The sequence below is a fragment of the Vulpes vulpes genome, chromosome 10, assembly GCF_048418805.1.
Source record: "Vulpes vulpes isolate BD-2025 chromosome 10, VulVul3, whole genome shotgun sequence".
In the NCBI taxonomy this organism is placed as follows: domain Eukaryota; kingdom Metazoa; phylum Chordata; class Mammalia; order Carnivora; family Canidae; genus Vulpes; species Vulpes vulpes.
The window spans coordinates 88,597,074-88,618,725 of NC_132789.1; the positions used below are offsets into that span (position 1 = coordinate 88,597,074).

At 44.0% G+C, this 21,652-nt stretch overlaps 1 protein-coding gene and 1 pseudogene across 30 annotated transcripts in view; one reads left to right on the forward strand and one right to left on the reverse strand.

Annotated features, from left to right (window-relative positions):
- The window catches only part of TRIM2 (tripartite motif containing 2), a 170,468-nt gene that overhangs the window by 92,606 nt on the left and 56,210 nt on the right, over positions 1 to 21,652 (forward strand). The window contains exon 1 of one of the 30 annotated variants that reach the window (XM_072724867.1): positions 11,804 to 12,198. The exons of 24 other annotated variants lie outside the window; for them this stretch is intronic. In XM_072724867.1, the coding sequence (XP_072580968.1) occupies positions 12,196 to 12,198 (3 nt within the window). In that variant the 5' untranslated portion in view covers positions 11,804 to 12,195. Of the gene's footprint in view, positions 1 to 11,803; positions 12,356 to 21,652 lie in introns of those variants that run through there. 5 more of the 30 variants (XM_072724869.1, XM_026016580.2, XM_072724875.1 and 2 more) reach the window with 5 other exon arrangements.
- LOC112933472 (U6 spliceosomal RNA) lies at positions 18,649 to 18,749 on the reverse strand (annotated as a pseudogene).

Below are 21,652 nucleotides of genomic sequence, written 5' to 3' on the forward strand. Positions count from 1 at the left end.
AGTTAAAACAAAGAGGCAATTCTGTAGGGAGCCAGCAGATTATCTATGACTCACACTATATTATTCATCTGTGCCTGGGCTATGTTCTTTCCAGAGGAGAATCCCCACTGAGTTAGAGGACGTGATTAGGACATCTGACCTTGTGGACTGCTCAACACTTCAGACAGGTTGGGTTAGCAGACTCGTTACCTGGTAGTGAGATCAAGACGCGGATAACACATAGTTTTTTTTAAGATGTACAAGAGGAGATTTGATTCTTGGAATAGCTTTATAAGAAAGCCTTTACATCTCCTTTGAGTCAAGGGAAAGAAGTTTAATTATTAATTGCAATGTGTCTGGAATATGGCCTTTTTATGGCATTAGAGAAAGAATTCCTGACCTGTGAGGAATTTGATATGAATTAGAGAGTAAAAATTTTCCTGACCTGTAGTGGGAAGTAAAGCAAAATGTCCTATTTGCATTCACAGATAGCTAGAAGGTAGGAGACAAGGAAAGAAGGAATTAGGAATTACATGGCATTATCCGCCATGTATTTGACTATCTTACAGCTCAATTATTTGCAATCTGATTTCCACAGTGGTGGGACTTGTTTTCTGGCAGTTTCCTCCAACCCTCCTAAAATTTCCCCTATCCTTCACTCACGGTATATTGTGTCTTCTTTCATCCTCTGTGTGTAAAACTTAGGGATGTTGTGACCTTCCATGATGTTTCTTACGCCTGGATTTCTCTGTGAATAGCACTGAGAAGTGAGGTACAGTTTTTCCATCTGCGGGGAACAGCTTGCCTCTGTCTACAGAACACAGGGTGATCCTGCATCTAAGGAAATGGTTGTTTTTACCATTTCTTGTGTACAAATAAATTGTAGATATTGTAGGTAATGATTACTTAATTATATTTGTGTACAAATAAATTATAGTTACTGTTTTTCTTTTATGAGATTTTTGTTGTTGTCCTTGGATTAGTTTATAAACTTGTTAAAGTTCATCTGGCTGTGTCATAATATTCAGACTCTGAATTAGGGTATAGTGGACCCATTCCTCTTAAAGCAAAATCCATAAAAGCAAGTGCCAGCCACCTCATTAGGTTTGATCAGGGTGGGCAGACCATGGCCTGAGTCTCAAATCTGCCCCACTGCCTGTTTTTCTTACAGTCTGTTAGTTAAGAACAGTTTCTACATTTTTAAAAATATTTATGTATGTATGTATGTATTTATAAGTAACAGGGCTTGAACTCATGACTCTGAGATCAAGACCTGAGCTTAGATCAACAGACACTTAACTGTCTGAGTCACCCAGGTATCCCAGTTTCTACGTTTTTAAATGCTGGTGGTGGTGGTGGTGGTGGTGGTGGGGGTATTAAAAGAAAAATAATATTCTATGACGTGAAATTTCTATAAAACTTATGTTTTTATACATTTTTATTGGAACACAGCAACATTCCTTTGTATGTTGTCTATGACTGCCTTCACACAACAATATTGTTGAGCAGTTGCGACATGCTGTATGGCTTGCAGAATCTAAAATGTTCAGCAACGGGCCATTTGGAGCTAAAGTTTGCCAACCACTAGGCTTGCTAATTAGCAATTAGCAATTAGACTCTTCTGAGCTAGGCACTGTGCTAAACCACTTCCGGGCATTGTCTTATTTAATCCTCATGACAACCCTACAAATATCACCCACCATAGAACACCTTCCCAGTTGGAAGCAACACCTATGAGCATCTTTGGCAGGCCTCAGGTGGAGGCCATAGATAAAAATTGCTTACTTGAGATCAAATCTATTTTTTAATCTAATTTATTATTTGAGATTTATGTCTATGCTCTCTCATGAGTATGCATAAGTTCCGTAAAGATAGTGACCTAATGCCAGTGCAGTACCCAGCTCATAGTAGAAGCTAAATTAAAAGTTTGTTGAACAAAGTGGGTAGGGAGTAGAGAGAGAACAGGAGAAATGGGGAAGAAGAGAGATGGGAAGAGGAAAAACATTATTAAGGAAGAATTGGGGTGCACTCATCATTGGCCCCCTGGCCATGGATGGTTCACTTGGCACCAAGGTGGCTTACTGCATGCCAGGGCTTACAGGTGTTGGTAGGACACCCTGGGCCCAAAAGGCCCAAGCAGACCCATGTACATATCCCCTCCTATAATTTTAGCTCCTATAATTTTGCCCCTGCTCCCTTTGCCTCTGGTCTTCCTGTGACATCCTGGTGTCCAGCCCAGACACACTGCCAACCCTTGAGGTAGAGAGCTGGGCAAGGCAGTATTTGCATTAACACATATCCATTCAGAGGAGAACATGAGAGCAAGGCCTCCCATTCTTGTGTCCAGAGATGATGACTGTCCTCATAGGATAAAATTTTGACTCTGGAAAGGTACCACAAGGAACCATTTTTTGTCTTATCTTTCCAAAAAGGCTGCTGACTCTCAAGGCAAGAAGCTGGCCAGTGAGGACTCACTTCCTTTTTTTAATTTTTTATTTTTTTATTTTTTTTTATTTATGATAGTCACAGAGAGAGAGAGAGAGAGAGGCAGAGACACAGGCAGAGGAAGAAGCAGGCTCCATGCACCGGGAGCCCGATGTGGGATTCGATCCCAGGTCTCCAGGATCGCGCCCTGGGCCAAAGGCAGGCGCCAAACCGCTGCGCCACCCAGGGATCCCGAGGACTCACTTCCACTGGCAGATGAACAGCACAAAGTAGCAGACCTTGTTTCTCGTAAGAACAAGGGGCAGGTCCCCGGGCTGGTTTAGGATTAGGAGTTAGTGTGAAGACTCACCAGGAGCAACAAAGTAGCGCTCCAGCCTCTTAGTCAACTGTGTCAAGCCAGCTAAGTGGGTGAGAAGGCCAGGGGAGGCTGTGTCCAGCTGAGGGTGATAACAGCGTATAGATTTATCTTTTCTGATTTTGCACGACTCAGCCCACTCTCATTTATTGATTTACTTCACTTGGCAGAAGAAAATAACTAAAGGGGAAGAGCATATCATCTAGTCTATTTGTTCATCCTCCAAAATAAATGCTTATTGAGTCCCTATGTGAGCCAGGTTCTAGGAATACAAAAGTAAATCATTAGTCATTCCTAAAAGAACTCAGAAACCTAGTAGTGCCAATACTACTAGTGCTAGTACTGTAGTAATACAGGTATTGACTCCCTCCTATATCTCTTCATAGATGAAACCATTTAATTATCACAATTATGCTGTGAAGTAGGTTATTGTCCCCCTTACATGGATGTGGAAATTGAGGCACAGAGAGGTTAAGTTACTCAAAAGTCCTAAGTGGCAGAGCCAGGGTTCAAATCCATCCTCACGCTCAGGCCCAAACTCTACCCTGCACCACACAGCTTCAGATGCTAGTACTGAGACTGTGTTAAGCACGGTGCTAAGACACGTGGATACTATACCGTTTAACCATCAGGACAGCCTTACAGTATTTTACAAATAGGCTTACAGGGGCAACGAGCAACCTGAATACAGAGCAAATACAGACGTGTCTCCAGAGCCTCTGCCTTAGTTATCATCATGGTGGTTAGATTCTAACCCTGGGAGGTGTGCCCAGGGTGGGCCCGTGCCACATACCCTGCTTAGGAAAATACTTCCAGGGACGCCGCCTGGGTGGCTCCGGGTTGAGCGCCTGCCTTCGGCCCAGGGCGTGATGCTGGGGCCCCGGGATCGAGTCCCATCCACATCGGGCTCCCCGCAGGGAGCCTGCTTCTCCCTCTGCCTGTGTCTCTGCCTCTCTCTGTGCGTCTCCCATGGATAAATAAATAAAATCTTAAAAAAAAAAAAAAAAAAAAAGGAAAATACTCTCGCCGGATTACATGTATGGGGGAGGCCTTCAGCGGGGACGCCAAGTTCCGTCCTCGTCCTGCCTCTGTGCGCCCAAGTGCCCGGACTCCTACTTGGGCATCACCCCGGCTGCAGCACTGAGCTCTAGGCCGGTGAACGCGGGCGTGCAGGCGTGTGGGCGAGAGGGCCCCTCCTCGGGTTCGCGCTCCAGGGTCACGTCGGCGCAGGAGGCCGGATGCTGCAGAGCCGCAGTCCCGGGAAATGAGAGAGGGCCCCAGCCGGGGCCCCCACACTCTTGGGGGGTGCAGCCAGGGCGGTCCCCGGCCCCCGTCCCCACGGCTCGCAGCCCTTATTGCTGCCACCGCAAGCTCGAGCCCCCTCGCCCCCTGGGCTCTCCCATCGCCAGCACTTGCATCAGTTACTTTACCGAGCTGTCCTGTCGCCCGGTGAGAAATAAGGTCAGAAAAAGGAAACCTACAGAGCAGGGGGTTAAAGATCCAGGATAGAAGCAGAGGGGCGGACACCGCGTGGGGAAGGCCCGCGGCGGGTCTTCCGCGGGGGCGGGGCTCGGCGCCCGGGGGCGTGGCTCGGCGCCAGGGGCGTGGCTCGGCGCCCGGGGGCGGGGCCTGTTGCCGTAGAAACCGCCGGCGGCGGCGACCCGCCGGGTGAAGGCTCTCCCCGAGCTGTGGGGCCTGGGAAGCCCGGGCCGCCTCCCCCTGGAATAGAGTCGTAGCCGCGGCGTCATCTGGTCGGCAGAGAGGAACATTTCTCGGGGTCCCGTGCACTACCTGCTGGTTTGCACACAACCCGCTGCACGGGGTAGAGAGGAGGCAGTGGGCAGAGGGGAGGCGGCGCCCAGCAAGGCGTGAGTCGCTGTGCACCCGCGGCCTCAGCGGGCTCCCCGGGCGCCCCTCGGGGCCCTGCCCCCCAGGCTCTGGTCCGAGCCCGGCCTCAGCCCGCCCGGCACCGACTCCAACTCCATCCCAGCCTGCTAGTGCCAGCCCCCCGCCCCCCCCCCCCCCCCGCACTGATTAATTAAACATGGTAAGCCACGAAGCACGCAGGACCTTGGCACCGCCTATCATTCAGTTGTCAGGATGAAAAGTGCGATCGTGAACCTCCGCAGAAGGGAAGAACATCAGCGTGGACATTAATGTAATTCGGAACCCAGGGAAGTCGGGGAGGTTCTCTTCCTGGCCAACTCAGGACAGAGTCAGCTCTGAATTATCCAGGCCAGACGATGGCACAACAAGAGTGGTTTTTGTTTCGGGGCTTTTGCTTTTTATGTTTGCTATTGTCAGAGCAAGACAAAGAATAAGAAGGGGTAGGGGTGGCCCTGGGAAGTTTGGTAGTTCGATGGATGGCAGACCCTTGTGATTTGCTTCAGGCTTCTCTGTAAAGGACATGTTCAGGCTGAGAAGGGGCTTGGGAAGATCACTGGGAAGGAGCTCAGACTGGGTAGACGAGCAGCACAGCTGTGGGTGTGGGTTCCAGCTGCCAATCAGACGCAAAGGGCACAGTTTTATTTTATTTTTATTTATTTTTTAAAAGATTATTTATTTATTTATTTATTTATTTATTTATTTATTTATTTATTTGAGACAGAGAGAGAGAGAGAGTCAGGCAGAGGGAGAAGCAGCCTCCATGCAGGGAGCCTAATGTGGGACTTGATCCAGGGTCTCCAGGATCACACCCTGGGTGGAAGGTGGTGCTAAGCCGCTAAGCCACCAGGGCTGCCCAAAAGGCACAGTTTTAATCTAATTCTGTGGTTAGGAAACATTGGCATAGAATACAGGCCAAGAGATATGGCATCTTTATGCCATTGGAGACCTAGAAACTTCATTTTCCCCATTACCAACTTACGGTATGTACCAGGGATGAGAGCCAAGGTGTGTGCGGGTCATACCCCTTTCTCCCTCCAATCTTTCATGTCATCCTGCTTATGTAGCCACCTCACGGTTTAACTGGTGCACACCACAAATGAAGCACACATCACATTCCCCATTTATCTTAACCCTACTGTCTTCAAGGAAACACTGTTGTGGGCAAACCAGGTCATTCTCAGGCAGGTCTGCATCAGCCCAGGCCTCAGGTTAACCTTTTACCCATGGTAGGTGTTGTGGGTTGAATGATGTACCTCAGAAAGAGAGGCTGAAGTCCCAAACACTGTACCTGTGAATGTGCCCTTACTTGGAAATAGGGTCTTTGCAGATGTAATCAGGTTATGATTTAACCTCATGTGAGAGGGCCCTAATCTGATAAGACAGGGATCCTTTAAGAGGAAAAAGGAAGACAGGGAGGGAAGTGCCATGTGAAGACACAGAGACAAACATGGAGAAGACAAACCTGTAAGAATGGTTAGAGACTGGAGTGATGCCCCTACAAGCCGAGGTAGCCTGAGACTACTGGAAACTGGAAGAGACAAGGATCTTCTGCTAGAGTCTTTGGAGGGAGCTTGACCCTAGGAGCTCCAGTTCACCTTTACTACACAATTGCCACTCTACTGGCCACATAACCTTTCTTTCTTTTCTTTTCCTTTCCTTTTCTTTCTTCCTTCCTTTTCTTTCTTTCTTTCTTTCTTTTCTTTCTTTCTTTCTTTCTTCTTTCTTTCTTTCTTTCTTTCTCTTCTTTCTTTCTTTCTTTCTTTCTCTTCTTTCTTTCTTTCTTTCTTTCTTTCTTTCTTTCTTTCTTTCTTTCTTTCTTTCTTTCTTTCCTTTTTCTGAGAGAGGAAGGGAGAGAGTGCTGTGTGTGGGGTGGGAGGGGCAGAGGGAGAGAATCTTCAGCAGGCTCCACACCCAGCACAGAGCCCCATCTCATGACTCTGAAATCATGACCCGAGCCAAATCAGGAGTGGCTCACTTAACTGACTAAGCCACCAGGTGCCCCATGTATCCTTTCTGAATCTCAGTTTCCACAATGATAATAATAATGCCTCCTCTGTTTCCAGATCAGCATTGCAGATCAAACAGAAAATGTATTATAAAGGTGTTTTCTAAATTATAAACCACCAATCAGGGTGCCTGGTGGCTCAGTCAGTTGAGCACCTGACTCTTGATTTCAACTCAAGTCATGGTCTCAGGGTCCTGGGATCAGGCCCCACGTCAGGCTCCACTACACCTACTGGGGAGTCTGCTTGGGAATTCTTTCTTCCTCTCCCTCTGCCTCTGCCCTTCCCCTGCTCATGCTGTCTCTCTCTAAAATAAAAAAATCTTTAAAAAATTTATTAAAAACACCAATCAGATATGAAGAATTCCCTCTCCCTAATGCTCCAACTATTTTCCAATTCTGAGGTGAACATTTACCTTTATATCATGTTATGTCACTCATTCACTTCTAGAAGGACTTTTGTCATTCTGTATCTACTTATTGGGCACCTACTATGTGATGGGCACTGCACTAGGAGCTGGGGAGTTAGAGGTAAAAATTTGGAGCCATCAATAATTTTCAGCAAAGAATGCTGTGGAGCACATAGGACTGACACTCAATCCAGACTGGGGATGGGAGGGGTTGGGATTGGAGAAGGAGTCAGAATTTTTTTTTAACTTTTTTTTTTTTTTTAAGATTTATTTATTCATTCAGAGAGAGAGAGGCAGAGACACAGGCAGGAAGTCAGGGCTCCATGCAGGAAGCCCGATGCGGGACTGGTTCCGGGGTCTCCAGGATCACGCCCTGGGCTGCAGGCGGCGCTAAACCACTGTGCCACCGGGGCTGCCCCAAGAATTTTTTTTTTTTAAGTGAATGGTGTCTTTGCTGAGTTCTGAAGAATTCAATGAAGTTAAACAGGGGAAGGAGTCAGGAAAGGATAAGAGCATTCCTGGGAAAACAAATGGAATGTGAGCTTAGAGATTCCTATTTCTTAAAGGGAGTGCTATTAGTAATTTGAGGGGACAAATGTACTCATATGAGACTCTCCCATGTATTGGAAGGTGTTTGGCATCTCTGTCCCCAAATGTTGGTAGTACCTGCCTGCTCCCCCAGCACACAATCAACATAATAGCCAAAAATGCCCCTTCACATTTCCAAATGCGTACCCCACCACTTCATGGAGAGGTTGGGGAAGGTATCATTTCCTGGTTGACAGCCACTGCTAAAAAATGCATGGTGGCATGTCTTGGAACTAGAATATGACTGGGGAAGACAGAGGTGGAGAAAAATGAGGAAGGCAGAGGCCAGATCATAAATGACCTTGTATGTCATCCTAAGGAGTTTACTTTCTAGAAAAAAATTTCCTTGATCAGGGATAGGTAGGCTGTATCTAAAGGGCTTTGGATTGAGCCTGGCACATAATACATGGTCAGTACATTTTGGATCTCTGTCTCGGAGGATTGTATCAAATCCAAATAAGTTAGCACATGTTCTGTTCGTTTCATATTCACTATCTGTATACTTCCTGAGTACATCACGGTCAAAGTGACTGATGACAGGTAACTCGCTAATGTATGTTCAACTGGAGGGAAATGGTGGGGAGGGGCAAGACAGCTCCAGGAAGTCAGTGACAGCAGCCTCTTTCCTGTGCAGCAGACTCCATCCCAAGAACTTGGGGTGCTTCTCTGCTCTCACAGCCTTACAGTCTGACTGTGTGAGGCCTCAGTACAAGCAAACTCCAACTCGGAAGGAACCTGTGCCTTGGTATACCAACAGCCACTACCACCACCATCCACCTGTAGCCAGGGAGTGCCAAGGAGAAGATGCTGTGGCCTCCTAACACATCCCATGGCAACCCAAGGCCCAGCTTATAAATAGTTGTATTTATTTGCCAACACATGCACTAAAAATGAGGCTGCGTTTTCCTATAATAAACAATGTTATGTTTGTTAGATTGCAGACTGAGCCCTCCAAACCCATTTACCCATACAGTATTTAAGCCATAGCGTTGAAGGTGTTTGGAACCCAACTGTCCTATGTAAAGCTGTTTCCAAGAAAGAGATATTCCCAATTCTGGGTGAAAGATCAGAAATACATATGACCCCCATTTATTCTATCCTATGACCCCCCATTTATTCTGTCTTCACCCAAGGCTCTAGCCACACTGAACTATGCTCTCAATTCCTGTGAGCCATCTCTTGCCTCCAAGCCTATGCATGTGCTGTGCTCTATTCCTGTAATGTACCCCACGCTTCCCTGCCTCACTATGTCCTTCCTGTGAGCTCCCAGAGACTCCGCTTCTTCTTCCTGTCAAAGTACTTACCACTCAGTGTATCAACTGTCTGATCTTAACTTTCCTGAGGGCTGAGATCCTCAATGCCTACTCAGTGCCTGACCCACTGGACATGCAATAAATATTCATTGGAATGAATGATTGAATAAGCGAACCTTCTGTGAGTACAAGCCCAGCAAAAAGTTCAAGGATCTCCTTCTTCTCTACCATCTTCTGAGAACACAGGCTTGCTCCAGTTGTATGCCCCCAGTTTGGGTTGAGTGGAGGAAGAGGAGAGAGGCCAGGAGATGTGCTGGGGGAGAGGTCAGCATTCAGTGAATTTGGCCTCAGAAAGGGCCAGCAACAGCATGAGTGAGAAGAGGGATTCCCACCATACATACAGGTCAGGCTCCTTTGTGATGGACTCTTGGGAAAAGGACATGGTAAAATGGAGTGAGGGTAGCCTGCTTGTTGTTTTAGGAGTCAGTTCTAATTAAATTGTTAATTTTTTTTAAGATTTTATTTATTTATTAGAGACAGACAGAGAGAGGGAGGCAGAGACACAGGCAGAGGGGAGAAGCAGGCTTCATGCAGGGAGCCTGACATGGGACTTGATCCTGGGGCCCCAGGATCATGCCCTGGGCTGAAGGCGGCGCTAAACCGCGGAGCCACCTGGGCTGCCCCTAAATTGTAAACTTTTAAAACAGAACATATGTCCACCCAACACCTGTACAGAGATGTTTTTAGCAGCATTATCCATAATAGCCAAAAAGTGGAAACAACCCAAGTGACAATCAGCTGGTAGATGGATAATCAAAATGCACTATCTCCATACAATCTACCATAAAAAGGTTGAAAAAGGAACAGAATACTGATACATGCTACCATATGGATGAACATTGAAAACATGCTAGGTGAAAAAAGCCAGATACCTAAGACCACATATTATATGAGTCTATTCATGTCTGGGATCTATAGAGGGAACCATAGAAACAGAGGGTAGATTAATGGTTGCTTAAGACTCTGGGCAGTGGGTCAGGAGTCCCTGGGTGGCTCAGCCGTTTAGCACCTGCCTTCCACCGAGGGCATGATCCTGGGGTCCCGGGATTGAGTCCCACATCGCATTCCCTGCATGGAGCCTGTTTCTCCCTCAGTCTCTCTCTCCCTCTCTGTGTCTCTTATGAATAAATAAATAAAATATTTTTTTTTAAAAAAGACTATGGGTGGTGGGAATGTAGGGGTGATAGCTAAGGCACAAGAGTTCCTTTCTGAGATGATGAAAATGTTCTAAAATTGGCTGTGATGATGGTTGCCCGCATCTGTGAATATACTAAAAGCCATTGACTTATACAGTTTAAATGAGTGAATTGTATGGTATGTGAATTATATCTAAGTAAAGTTGTTAAAAAAAAAAACACAAAACTTTTTTTAAGATTTATTTATTAATTTTAAAGAGAGAGGGAGTACGTGAGCAAAGGAGGGGCAAAGGGACAGGATTTCAAGCAGACTCACTGCTGAGCAGGGAGCACCAACGTGGGGCTCCATCCCACTACCCTGAGATCATGACCTGAGCTGAAATCAGGAGTCAGACTTAAAACTGAATGAGCCACCCAGGCAGCCCACAAAACAAAACTTCTAAAAGCAGGGTCTTAACCTGGGCTTTTGAGAACTGGGTACCACCTAAAAGAACATGGCAACATTGGCGTGTCCTGCCTCTGTCAGTTTCACTGGGCGCTCTATGACCCACTCCCCCAAAGGTAATCCTAACTGGTCCGTAGAGCGGAGTGCCCCGTTACAGGGCTCAATGCAATGCCTGACTGCATGCAAAGAATGTGATGAATATTAATGTAATCAATATGAGAATTAACAATTTTATTATTAAATAAAATGTTTAGTGTCCACTTTAAAACTAATAACTAACCAAAATATAGAATGCAGTATGGTGGGACTCCTGGGTGGCATAGCGGTTGAGTGTCTGCTGTAGGTTCAGGACCTGATCCTGGAGACCCGGGATCGAGTCCCACGTTGGGCTCCCTGCATGGAGCCTGCTTCTCCTTCTGCCTGTGTCTCTGTGCCCACCCTCCCCCGTGTCTCTCATGAATAAATAAATAAAATCTATAAATAAATTAATTAAAATCTTTTTAAAAATGCAGTATGGTTCTCTGCCCCTAGTGCTGTAGAAAAGGGAAAGATTGTAAATCCCATTCCCATATCTAAGTTTTTTTTATTCTTTTTTTTTTTTTTAAGATTTTATTTATTTATTCATGAGAGACACATGGCAGAGGGAGAAGCAGGCTCCATGCAGGGAGCCCGATGTGGGACTTGATCCCAGGACCCCAGGATCATGCCCTGGGCTGAAGGCAGGAGCTTAACCACTAAGCCACCCAGGGATCGCCCTAAGTTTCTTCAATTCTAAGGTATTATTTGTAAGATGAGGATCTGATTGTTTTTATATGGCCATTTGATCATTTTTATGTTATTAAAGCCTTTTAAAAATAAGTTGAGTCACCTAATAGGGAATCAAGCTATGTATGTATGTAAGGTGTGTCAAGTTCCTCAGCCCTTAACTGCGCAAGTTCCCAACGTCAGAAAAACAACAGGTTCTGTTCACCCCCTGAAGCAAATAAATGTACCTTAGGATTTTTGTCCGAACGACCAGAACCACAGAAAGCAGAGGAATGTCGCTTGCATTATGGAAACAGGTGCTCGGGCCTCCCTAACTTAGGGAAGTCAGCGTGCCTCGCACACGCAGTCTGGACACACCTGTGATTTTGAGCTGGGGTTTCGGGTGCCTCGGTTCCCTTCTGGAATCCGCCCCCCGCGGGCCCCTGGGCTGCCAGCTCACCCTCTGTGACTTGTGGGCGGGCGCGGCCGGTGCCCCCCCATCCCCAGCCCCGGGCCGCCGGCCGGGCCGGGCCGGGCCGGGCCCAGGTGTCGGCCGCGCCGCAGCTGACTGCTGACTCAGAGCGCCAGGGCCGCCCGCGAATCTCCTTGCAGCTCGCTGCTGCATCCCCATCCCACAATCCCTTGCTAGGTTTGCTGCAGTCTTTTCAACAGACGCTGAGTGCGAAAAAAGATGTCCTGTAAGATAGAGATTGATTGGTCTGGATGCCGAAAGGGGTCTCCCACTTGTTAATGACCCAGAAACATTCCTGCCGACTTTGCGGGGCCTCCTCTCTTTTCCTCCGTTTGTCTGCTCCTCGGCCCTGTTCCTGAGCTGGCGCATCACCTCACGGAGCAGGAGATATGCTGGGCTGCTGATGATGGCTGCACTGCATGGTAGGGGATTTTAACCAGTCTCTTTGCACGGTGGTGCTTCCAAACTTGGGAGGTTGGCGGAATGTGCATTGTTCTTTTGGATTGCCGTGGAGCTGCAGCGACAGGCTTGGGAGGATTTAAGTCTTTGCCTCGTTGATTAGTCTGTCTGCAGAAATGGGTAGGTCCGAAAGGTTCCGAATTGCCCAGCGTTACGCCAGGTGGATAACTGATGTCTCTTGCTCTCTCTATTCTGGCTTTTTCTCTCTTTTTTTCCACCCTCGTCTCTTGGGGATGCTGCATGCATGCTCTGTTAACTAGCAGAGGGAGACCCACTCTTTGCTTAAACAAAGGCACCAAATTCAGAATAGGGAGAAAGTCATGCAAGATTTTCTGCTCAAGTTCCTAATGTGATCTGACTACATTTTTGTTTTTACCAGTCTTCCATTTTAATGTGTATTCGGCTTATTTTAAATAGAAGATTCCCTCCCCCCCGGCCCCCCACTCCAACCCACCCACCCACCCACCCAGCATTTCTCCGGTGGGTGCGAGGAAGGGGATGAAATATTTGAGTCGCCCGATTCCTTCCTCCATCCCCCAGGGCGGAGGAGAATGTGCGATTAGACCCTTCCCCCACCCGATCCTCTGTCGGAGAACCCTGGGGTTGAGTGCCACGGTTCCCAGTTACCATTGGAAACCCATTCATTCATAATGCATGACTCCAACCTCTGAATCCTGAATGCCATTGATGATCAGCAAATATGCAGACGATGATTTGTTTTTATTTTATTTTTTTGACATTTTCCCCTGCTTTTGAAGTAGACTCAAATCTGGGTGGAGTTCAATGGTGGCTTTACATGAAAAAAAAAAAAATCCTTGGGTTGGACCTTGGGTTTGCTTCCTGAAACAGTGGATATGATTTTTCTGACAGCTTTCTCTACTAGCCTGCCCCACCCTGTCATTATTCCTTATTTTGGGAGGATAGGAAAGCAAGTAGGAAAGCTATTTATTTGAAGCTAAATACTGAATGTTAATAAGTGGATTTCTGAACCAAAAAGCAAAATATGTCTGTCTTAAGATAGATTCGGTGTCATTGCTTTAAGGAGCAGACCTGGATTCAGAATGAAGCATTTTAAAAATGATTAGTTTTGTTTCTTTGGCTTAGATCGTATTACTGTGATTTTCTCCCTCATGAATAAAATTGTTAGAGGTTTTTGTTCATTTTTTTTTTTAGATTAGAATATGTAAGGAGAGACATTGTTTGTCCAGATCCTCAAAATGATTTCTTAAGTATTGGGATTCAGTTCTGCCTAGTGTGAACCTATTTTCTGGTGCCTTTCATTATTTTTTTAGGCAGATGCTTTAGCAGCACCATTCCTAACCCGCTGTAATGTTAAATAATGCACGCCCCTCCCGAGCAAGCACACAATGAGAAGTTTCATGTGTGCTGTGGTATGAGAAAGCAGCTTTTTGTTACAGAGATGTGAGTAGTGGCCTTTCCTAAACCTCTACGTATTTCTTTCCAGTTTTCTCCTAGAAAGACCCAAGTGATTTGCATTGGAAAGGTTAAAATAGGACTGAATGTACAAATGTTCTCTGATAGAATGTGCCTGTTTCAAGAAATATGAATGCAGGATATATATTGGTTTTTTTTTTCAGGATATATAGTCCATATATTTTAAAAATGAGAGTAAAATCTATACATATTTTTCACCATAGTTAATATTATAATCCTGAGATGACTTTTTTTTTACACTTACATGATAAAAGCTTAGTGGATTTTCTTGCTTGTGAAATAAGTAAAAATACTCATTCTTTGTCTTACTAAGAATTGAAAATTCCCTTCATTTAGATACTTGGAGACATTAATTTCTCAAACATATGACTTTATCTATCTTTAAGTCAAAGAAATTATAAGTATGTAGCAATTAAAAACATTTAACCTGGATTTAATTTTTAAGACTTCCTTGTCATTCTTTTCATTACTTCTCTTTAAAACTAAGACTTTAATGAAACATTTGTATGTATTATTGAAATGTATGGAAGAGAAATACTTTCAATAATTTGCTACCAAATTATTTATTCTCATAGTTTTTTTTAATGTGACTGAATTACTTCTAATTATGGCATAATTCTAATTTGCACACACCTGTACTTTTTTTTTCTTCAAATGTCTGATGCCATCTGTGCCCTTTATATTACTTATGTAAGGGTTTTAGTGTCAGAATAGAATTTGTTCTATAATGGGGTTGGCTATTAGAGTTCTCTGAATATTATTATGTGCAGGTTATCTGAAAGTAACAGATCAGCTTTCCTCCTAGAATTTGGAGGTTTAGATTAAACCAGATACTGAAGAAAAAATGAGCCCAGTGTAATTATTCAAACAGCACCATGGAAGGAATCTTCATTACTGCTGTCTGCATGCTGGTCTTTTTACCCTCTTCTATTTTAATCTCGTCTGCCTTCGTGTTCTCAATCACCTCCATTTCCCCATTAAATGATTTTTATTCTTCTTCCGGAATATGTTTTAAGGTAAACATTTATTCTAATCAGCAATAGAATTTAATAATGCACTTCTTATCTACCAGGGGCAAAGGAGGATTTGCTGCTGCATGGGCCTATGCCTTGTGAGGTTCTGATGGAGAATAAATTTCTCAACTCCCTTCTTGCTAATCTCTCCCAACGCCCAGAGCTTAGGGCCTTGGCTTTGCTCTGCCTCTTTTGTGATCCCAGAACATGCAGCCTCCTGGTGGTCCCAAAGGAAGGCAAGGGAGGAGTTGGCGAGGTGATGGATGTGGGGAGAGGAGACCCCACCATCTTTACACCAGGGCGCTGTAAGAGGAATGCCAATTAGCCTGACCACTTAACACTCCCATCACACAGACCTAGCCTTCTGCAACTTGGAAAACCCAAAGCAAATCTTAAGAATTGAATTATGTTGTAAGAGGTGAGGACGTCTCTGAAGAAGGCAATGGCAAACAGTTATCTGTACTAAGAGGTAGAGGACCTAGGCATAAAGACAAGTTGGGGGCTTGGCATAAATCAGCTTCCATATGGTAGAACCCAGCATCCAAGGGAAGCTGTCATACGTCTGACCCTGGCAACAAGAACCTTTGGAAAGCTTAGGCACACCCCTGCCTGGAGACAGAAGTTAAAGTGGATGGCCTCCTGAATATACACCCACTCACCCCCAAACACAGGCGTTCATGCACATATTGTCAGAAAAGATACTGCATCTGGCCTTCTAATTTACAAAATGGCCCATTTGGGATAGATACTTGATTTAACTAGAAATAGGTCACCTTGTTTTAATTTCACCGAAGATTGTCCTCTTTTCTTTCTTCTTCTGTACCAATGCAAATTCAGTTGCAGGTGAATAAGAATATCCTCATAAATTTTGAAAATTAAAAATACTTTGTTTTGTGAATCATGTCTTAACCGGTGTCTTGAGCTCCGGGTACCCCCTGTCCTGGCAGGTAAAAAGAAAGTAAGTTACAGATAATCCTAATGGTTCAAGATTTCCTTTCTATAAACCTACCAGAATATTTTTAATTTCTCGGGAAGGTGGTGTGTTAGCATGTCTGCGCCATTGTCATTAGCCCAAGAACAGTAAAAATGTAACATTGCTAATAAATAAAGCCAGCTCAGTGGCAACAAAGAGAAGCAGTAACCCACGAAGGGCCATAAAATTAAATAGAAATGGAATCTAGCGCCTTTAGGATGGTATATAATCAAATATGCTGCCTCGTACCCACAAATCACAGGCTAAAATTTTTTTTGTAAAGGAATCTTAACCTGTTTCCCAACTGTGTTCCCTAGCCCCGCCAACAAGTTGTCACCAACTCTCTCCCCTTCGCAAGAGGAGTGCTTTCAGCTTGTCATTTGACTTCCACCCTCCTCCCGCCCTGCTCTTCCTCACTCTGGTGTCAGCAATAAAAAGTTTGGATAGTTTTCTGATCTAAATGGTATAATCTGGGGTGGGAACTGTGGTCTCAACCCTAGAATTGTGGACATAGGCATTTTCATTTGTTTCCTCTCCTCCTCTCAAGTTCTTCTTTTCCACTTGGTTGTAGTTTCCACCAAGTTCTGGGAGATTTGAGAACATGAGCCAGGAAAAATACCCAAGATGACATGAGGGAAGAAATTCTGGGATGGGGTTTTTCTGTGCCCAAGGATTTTGTTACGTGCTTATTGCATTGTTGTTACCCTCAAAAGCTGTGTAGCTGGCACACCCCCTGATGAGGAATGCATGTGCCACCCTTCGAAGACTTTGTATTTCTGTGCATATGTGTCCTCAGTGGGTCCTCCATTTCTTTTCTGCATTTGTGAGCGTGTTAAAGTATGTCACTGAATATTTACTCTCTGGCTGATGGCTTATCTTGCTAAAGATTAGACAATCACATGGGAAGGCAGGTAATGTCTGATGTCAAATGAAAACATTCACATGACTGGTGACGACCATGCTCTTTGTTCTGTAAGTCAGCCAGTGCCAGTCTTTCCTGCTCCTGGGACTGAGTCCATTGCCATGTTATACTTCACTTGTTCGGTTCATTCAAAGAAAGAATGTCTGTCATGTGCCAGGCACAGTTGTAGGTGGGTGCTGGGACTACTGCAGTGAGCAGTCAGACAGCAGTCCCTGCCTTCGTGAGTCTTACATCCTAGAGAGGTGGGGAGGAGGCCATGTGCAAGATAAACACATTACATACTAGATCAGAAAGTGATCGGTGCTATAGAGAGACATAGAGCACTGATGGGAGGTAGTAAGTGCTAGGGAACGAGGGGCAAAGTTTCAGTTTTAAACAGGACCCAGTTAAATAAAATATTAAAAAAAAAAAAAAAAAAGGCCAGCCCCAGTGGCCCAGCGGTTTAGCACCGCCTTCAGTCTAGGGTGTGATCCTGGAGACCCGGGATCGAGTCCCACATCGGGCTCCCTGCAAGGAGCCTGCTTCTCCCTCTGCTTATGTCTCTGCCTCTCTTTCTCTCTGTGTATCTCTCATGAATGAATGAATGAATGAATAAATAAAACAAAAACAGGCCCTGGGGCTCCAGGGTGGCTCAGTGGTTAAGTGTCTGCCTTTAGGCCCAGGGTGTGATCCTGGGGTCCTGGTATCGAGTCTCACATTGAGCTCCCTGCCGGGAGGCCTGCTTCTCCCTATGCCTGTGTCTCTGCCTCTCTGTGTCCCTCATGAATAAATGAATAAAATATTAAAAAAAAAAACCAGAATGGTCCAACTGAGAAGGTGCTGTAGAGCAGAGAACTGCAGAGGAAGACTGAACCCCTCTGTAAGCAGTATTGCTGTTGGTTTTCCACTGACAAGGAACCTAGCCAGTCTCCCTACATCATGAGAGCTCTCAAAGCTGGATAATGTCAATGGCACACGAATGTGTGCTATTTATGTAGTTTACAATGGCTCTGCTTGCCTTTCTTCTTTGTCCTTTTTCTTTCTCTTGGACTTTCGTCAATATGTGTGATGCTAGTTCCTACCTCTGAACGGATTCCGGTTCCTTCAGAGACGAAGTCCACTGCTGGCATGTTTACAGGTGCTCCTTTCCAAAAATTGATTTTGCTGATCTCCAAGAGAAGAGTAGTTCTGTATTCTGACCTCTCTTACGATCCCATGGTTATTTCTGCTAGTCATGTGAGTAAGAAGGATCTCTGACCCTTCAGAAACCAAGATGGGAAAAGGAGAAACAGCCAAGAATCTAGATAAGTATTTATTGCTTTTCTAATCAAAATGACCAGAAACTGTGGTGGTGCCCAAACACTTTGATTAAAGGCTGTCATACATTTTATGTGTACTCCTTGCGGCATATTCAAATGGATGGAAAGCTTCCCACGGTGCTTATTAGCACATTCTCTGTCTCCATTTTCCTCAGCACATTATCCCTTTAGGAGCAGTCGAATTGTCTTTCTATTGTGGGGATCCAGTTATATTCAGGGAATAATCATTACCTTGGCAAAGGCTCAGTTTGAGGATCTTTGGGGCTTGGAAACCTTTTGTGTTGATTCTGAGAGTACTGTGAATCCAGATGTCTTCAACAAGTCACTTGTGACAGATCTGTAATATTGTCATGATTTTAAATTAGTGTTAATGAGTAAACTTAATTTACCATATAAATTAACAGTACTAACAAAGACTTACTCTCACCGCTACAACAATCATCATAAAATTAGAATGAAAATTAGAATGAAATGTTTTTATTTCAGCATTGGAAAATGAGATGTCACCTCAGGAAATTTCATATAGTCAACATATATCGTTTGATTAAGACAAATATTTATTCCTTGCCCATACCCTAAAATTTAAAGATTAAAGAAAGAATAAAAGCAATACAATGTTTTATCTCTGTTCTTTTTAATACTCCGCATGACTGATTATTTCAAAGGGTGATATGAAACTTTTCAAAAGCTATTCAAATTAAAATTATTTTTAACTGATATTAATTAAAAAGTTCAATATATACGTCTGTTTTTAAAATATGGAACACTTCACAGATTTGTGTGTCATTTGCTCAGGAGCCAAGCCAATCTTCTGTATCATTCCAATTTTAGTGCTACTGAAATGAGCATTCCATAATTTTTATCACATACACACACCACACTGGAAAGTGTTAAAACTTGTTTAAGATTAGGTATCAGATAAAGCAGAAGACTTGAAATCTGAGCTTTCTGATTCACTGATTTTACTGGATGACCTTGGGGAAGTCGTTTAAACCCTCAGCTTCTGTTTCCTTATCTTAAAGACTGATAAATCCGTTCCTTCCCTGTTCTGATGTCACAGGGATGTGGTTTAAGAAAAAGCAGATGATGTGCCAACATTTTGAGCTCCTGAGAGATGAGCCACATTTAATCCAATCAATGGATATCATTCTCTATTCTAGTTCTTTAGGGAGACATTGTATGAAGGAGTTAGTAGATGATGCAGGCTAATTAGATATGTCACACTCACAACTGTTTTAACTAATGCAGCGAGTTCTGTTTGAACGTGACACTCTTGTACAGCAGGTGCTTTCACAATGTTCTGTTTATTAATCATGCTCTTTAATGAGCTTATCTAGAAACAGAGTTGGAATATGGATGTGGCATGTATCTACACTCAAATACATATATATAGTAGAATTTTCTTAATAAAAATTGGCATAACTTTTAAAAAATTTGGTGATTTGGTGGAAAGAACTATCATTCATGTCTGAAAAGAGTTTCCATTAAACTGTAGAATTGTTGATTCTGTAAATATGATGTAATATTTCCCACTTTAAACACCAGGCCCCAGACCAAGTTAAAATGTTCTATATAAACCAAGCTTGCGTAGTACATACGGTCTTCTTAAAACACAAGGTCAAGGGAGGTGTGGTGGTATAAGAAGGCTATGGGTTTTGCATTCTAGCAAACTTCTTAACTGAGCCTCGGTTTTTTTTTTTTTTTTAATTTATTTATTTATGATAGTCACAGAGAGAGAGAGAGAGGCAGAGACATAGGCAGAGGAAGAAGCAGGCTCCATGCACCGGGAGCCCGATGTGGGATTCGATCCAGGGTCTCCAGGATCGCGCCCTGGGCCAAAGGCAGGCGCTAAACCGCTGCGCCACCCAGGGATCCCTGAGCCTCGGTTTTCAAAACTCTGTGGAATGAGAATAATATTACTGCCTGCCTAGGGTCATATTGAAAATTAACACACACACACACCCTTTTTTCTTGCCAGAGTGTTTCTGTTGGGGTTGGGGGAGGGGCATAGACACCTAAAAAGTATTTAGAAAATTAGGAAGTGAACTTTAGTTTAACCTTGGTTTACCACTTCAGGATAGAAGCCAGACGTTGTTCCAGGTGGTAAATGAAGCTGTTTTATGTTGTAACTTTTCCCTTCCTTAGAGGTGCTCCACTTTTTTCTGTTAACTTCTTCAGATTCTCTTTTTTGGCATGATCCTCCACATTTTGAAACCTTCTCTGAATTAATTTCACCTGGTCCCTCAGATGCCCACACATGAATACCAACAGACATTTCTTAGAATAATAGGAATTATCTGCCTCTGTCCCTGCTCCATGGCAAATACATTTTATTTCATTTTATTTTTTTAATTTTTTAAATTATTTATTTATTTATGATAGTCACACAGAGAGAGAGAGGCAGAGACACAGGCAGAGGGAGAAGCAGGCTCCATGCACCAGGAGCCCGACGTGGGATTCGATCCCGGGTCTCCAGGATCACACCCTGGGCCAAAGACAGGCGCTAAACCACTGCGCCTCCCAGGGATCCCGCAAATACATTTTAGCCTGGAATCTATACACCTTTAGTCCTGAAGAAGATGCTCCGAATCATATACAAATATTTTAATAGGAAATTCTAATTATTCCATCCCTGCAGTTTAATGGTATGTAGGGGTGAGAAAATGTTTCCTCTATACACTTAAGTTCTGTCATTGAAGCCTGTGAATTAAACTGACAAAAGATAGATTATCAGGAGAAAAGGATTTTATCATTTTATCAGTAGTTTATTTTTCTCAAATAACATGTACTATATTTTATTGACATTAACGTAATGTTTTTAATTTTACATGCATGGGACTTCACAGAAAAGAAGTGAAAATCCAAAGAGGCAGTTAGGCCTGGGAGCTTATGTACTATTTTAACAGAGGATGACAAATTGTGGAGAAGTGGCTAGACAAAGGAAAAGGAGGTTTAGAGGCAGTAAATTGTGGGAAAGTGACCAGGAAATGTATAATACATAAGAGTTGTTTAGTAAGGTTTGTTATGCAGATTCTTCTCCTGTGCAGTCTCTGGTGATGGTTAAGAGTCTCCTCTTGTTGGTATAGGAGAGTGGGACACCTTTACAAATGAAAATTTCCTTTACAAATGAGAAATCTATGCCCTGCTTTTAGACAGATAGGAGAGGGCGGAGTGCCTGCACCTCCCGCACCTCCCCCCAACCCTTCCGGCCACCCACCTTGTCTCCACCATGTCTGCTGACTCTCAATACCCTTCAGCTCAAAATAATCCTTAAATCAAGGTGGTATATTTTGGAGTGACATTTTGCTCCCCTTCAAGTGCAATAGATGGGAAAACATTTTATCTTAGAGTATTCTCTTTAATAGAAACTATATTTTAATAAGAATGTAGATATCTAGACAGGTATAGTCATGAATGAAGGAATAAACAGGCAGAGCTGTATCAATATTTTTTATTTTTAATTAAAAATTTTTTAAATTTATTTTTTAAAGATTTTATTTATTCATGAGAGACACAGAGACACAGTCAGAGGGAGAAGCAGGCTTCATGCAGGGGGCCCGATGTGGGACTCGATCCCAGGAGCCCGGGATCACGCCCTGAGCTGAAGGCAGCCGCTCAACCCGCTGAGGCATCCGGCGTCCCTGTATCCGTATTTATGTCCTCAGCTGCCACTGCTTTGAGAGCCAGCAAACATGCTTTTTTATACAGCACACTTCTAATTTGTTTTGTTTGTATGGTGAACATGTGATCATTTTA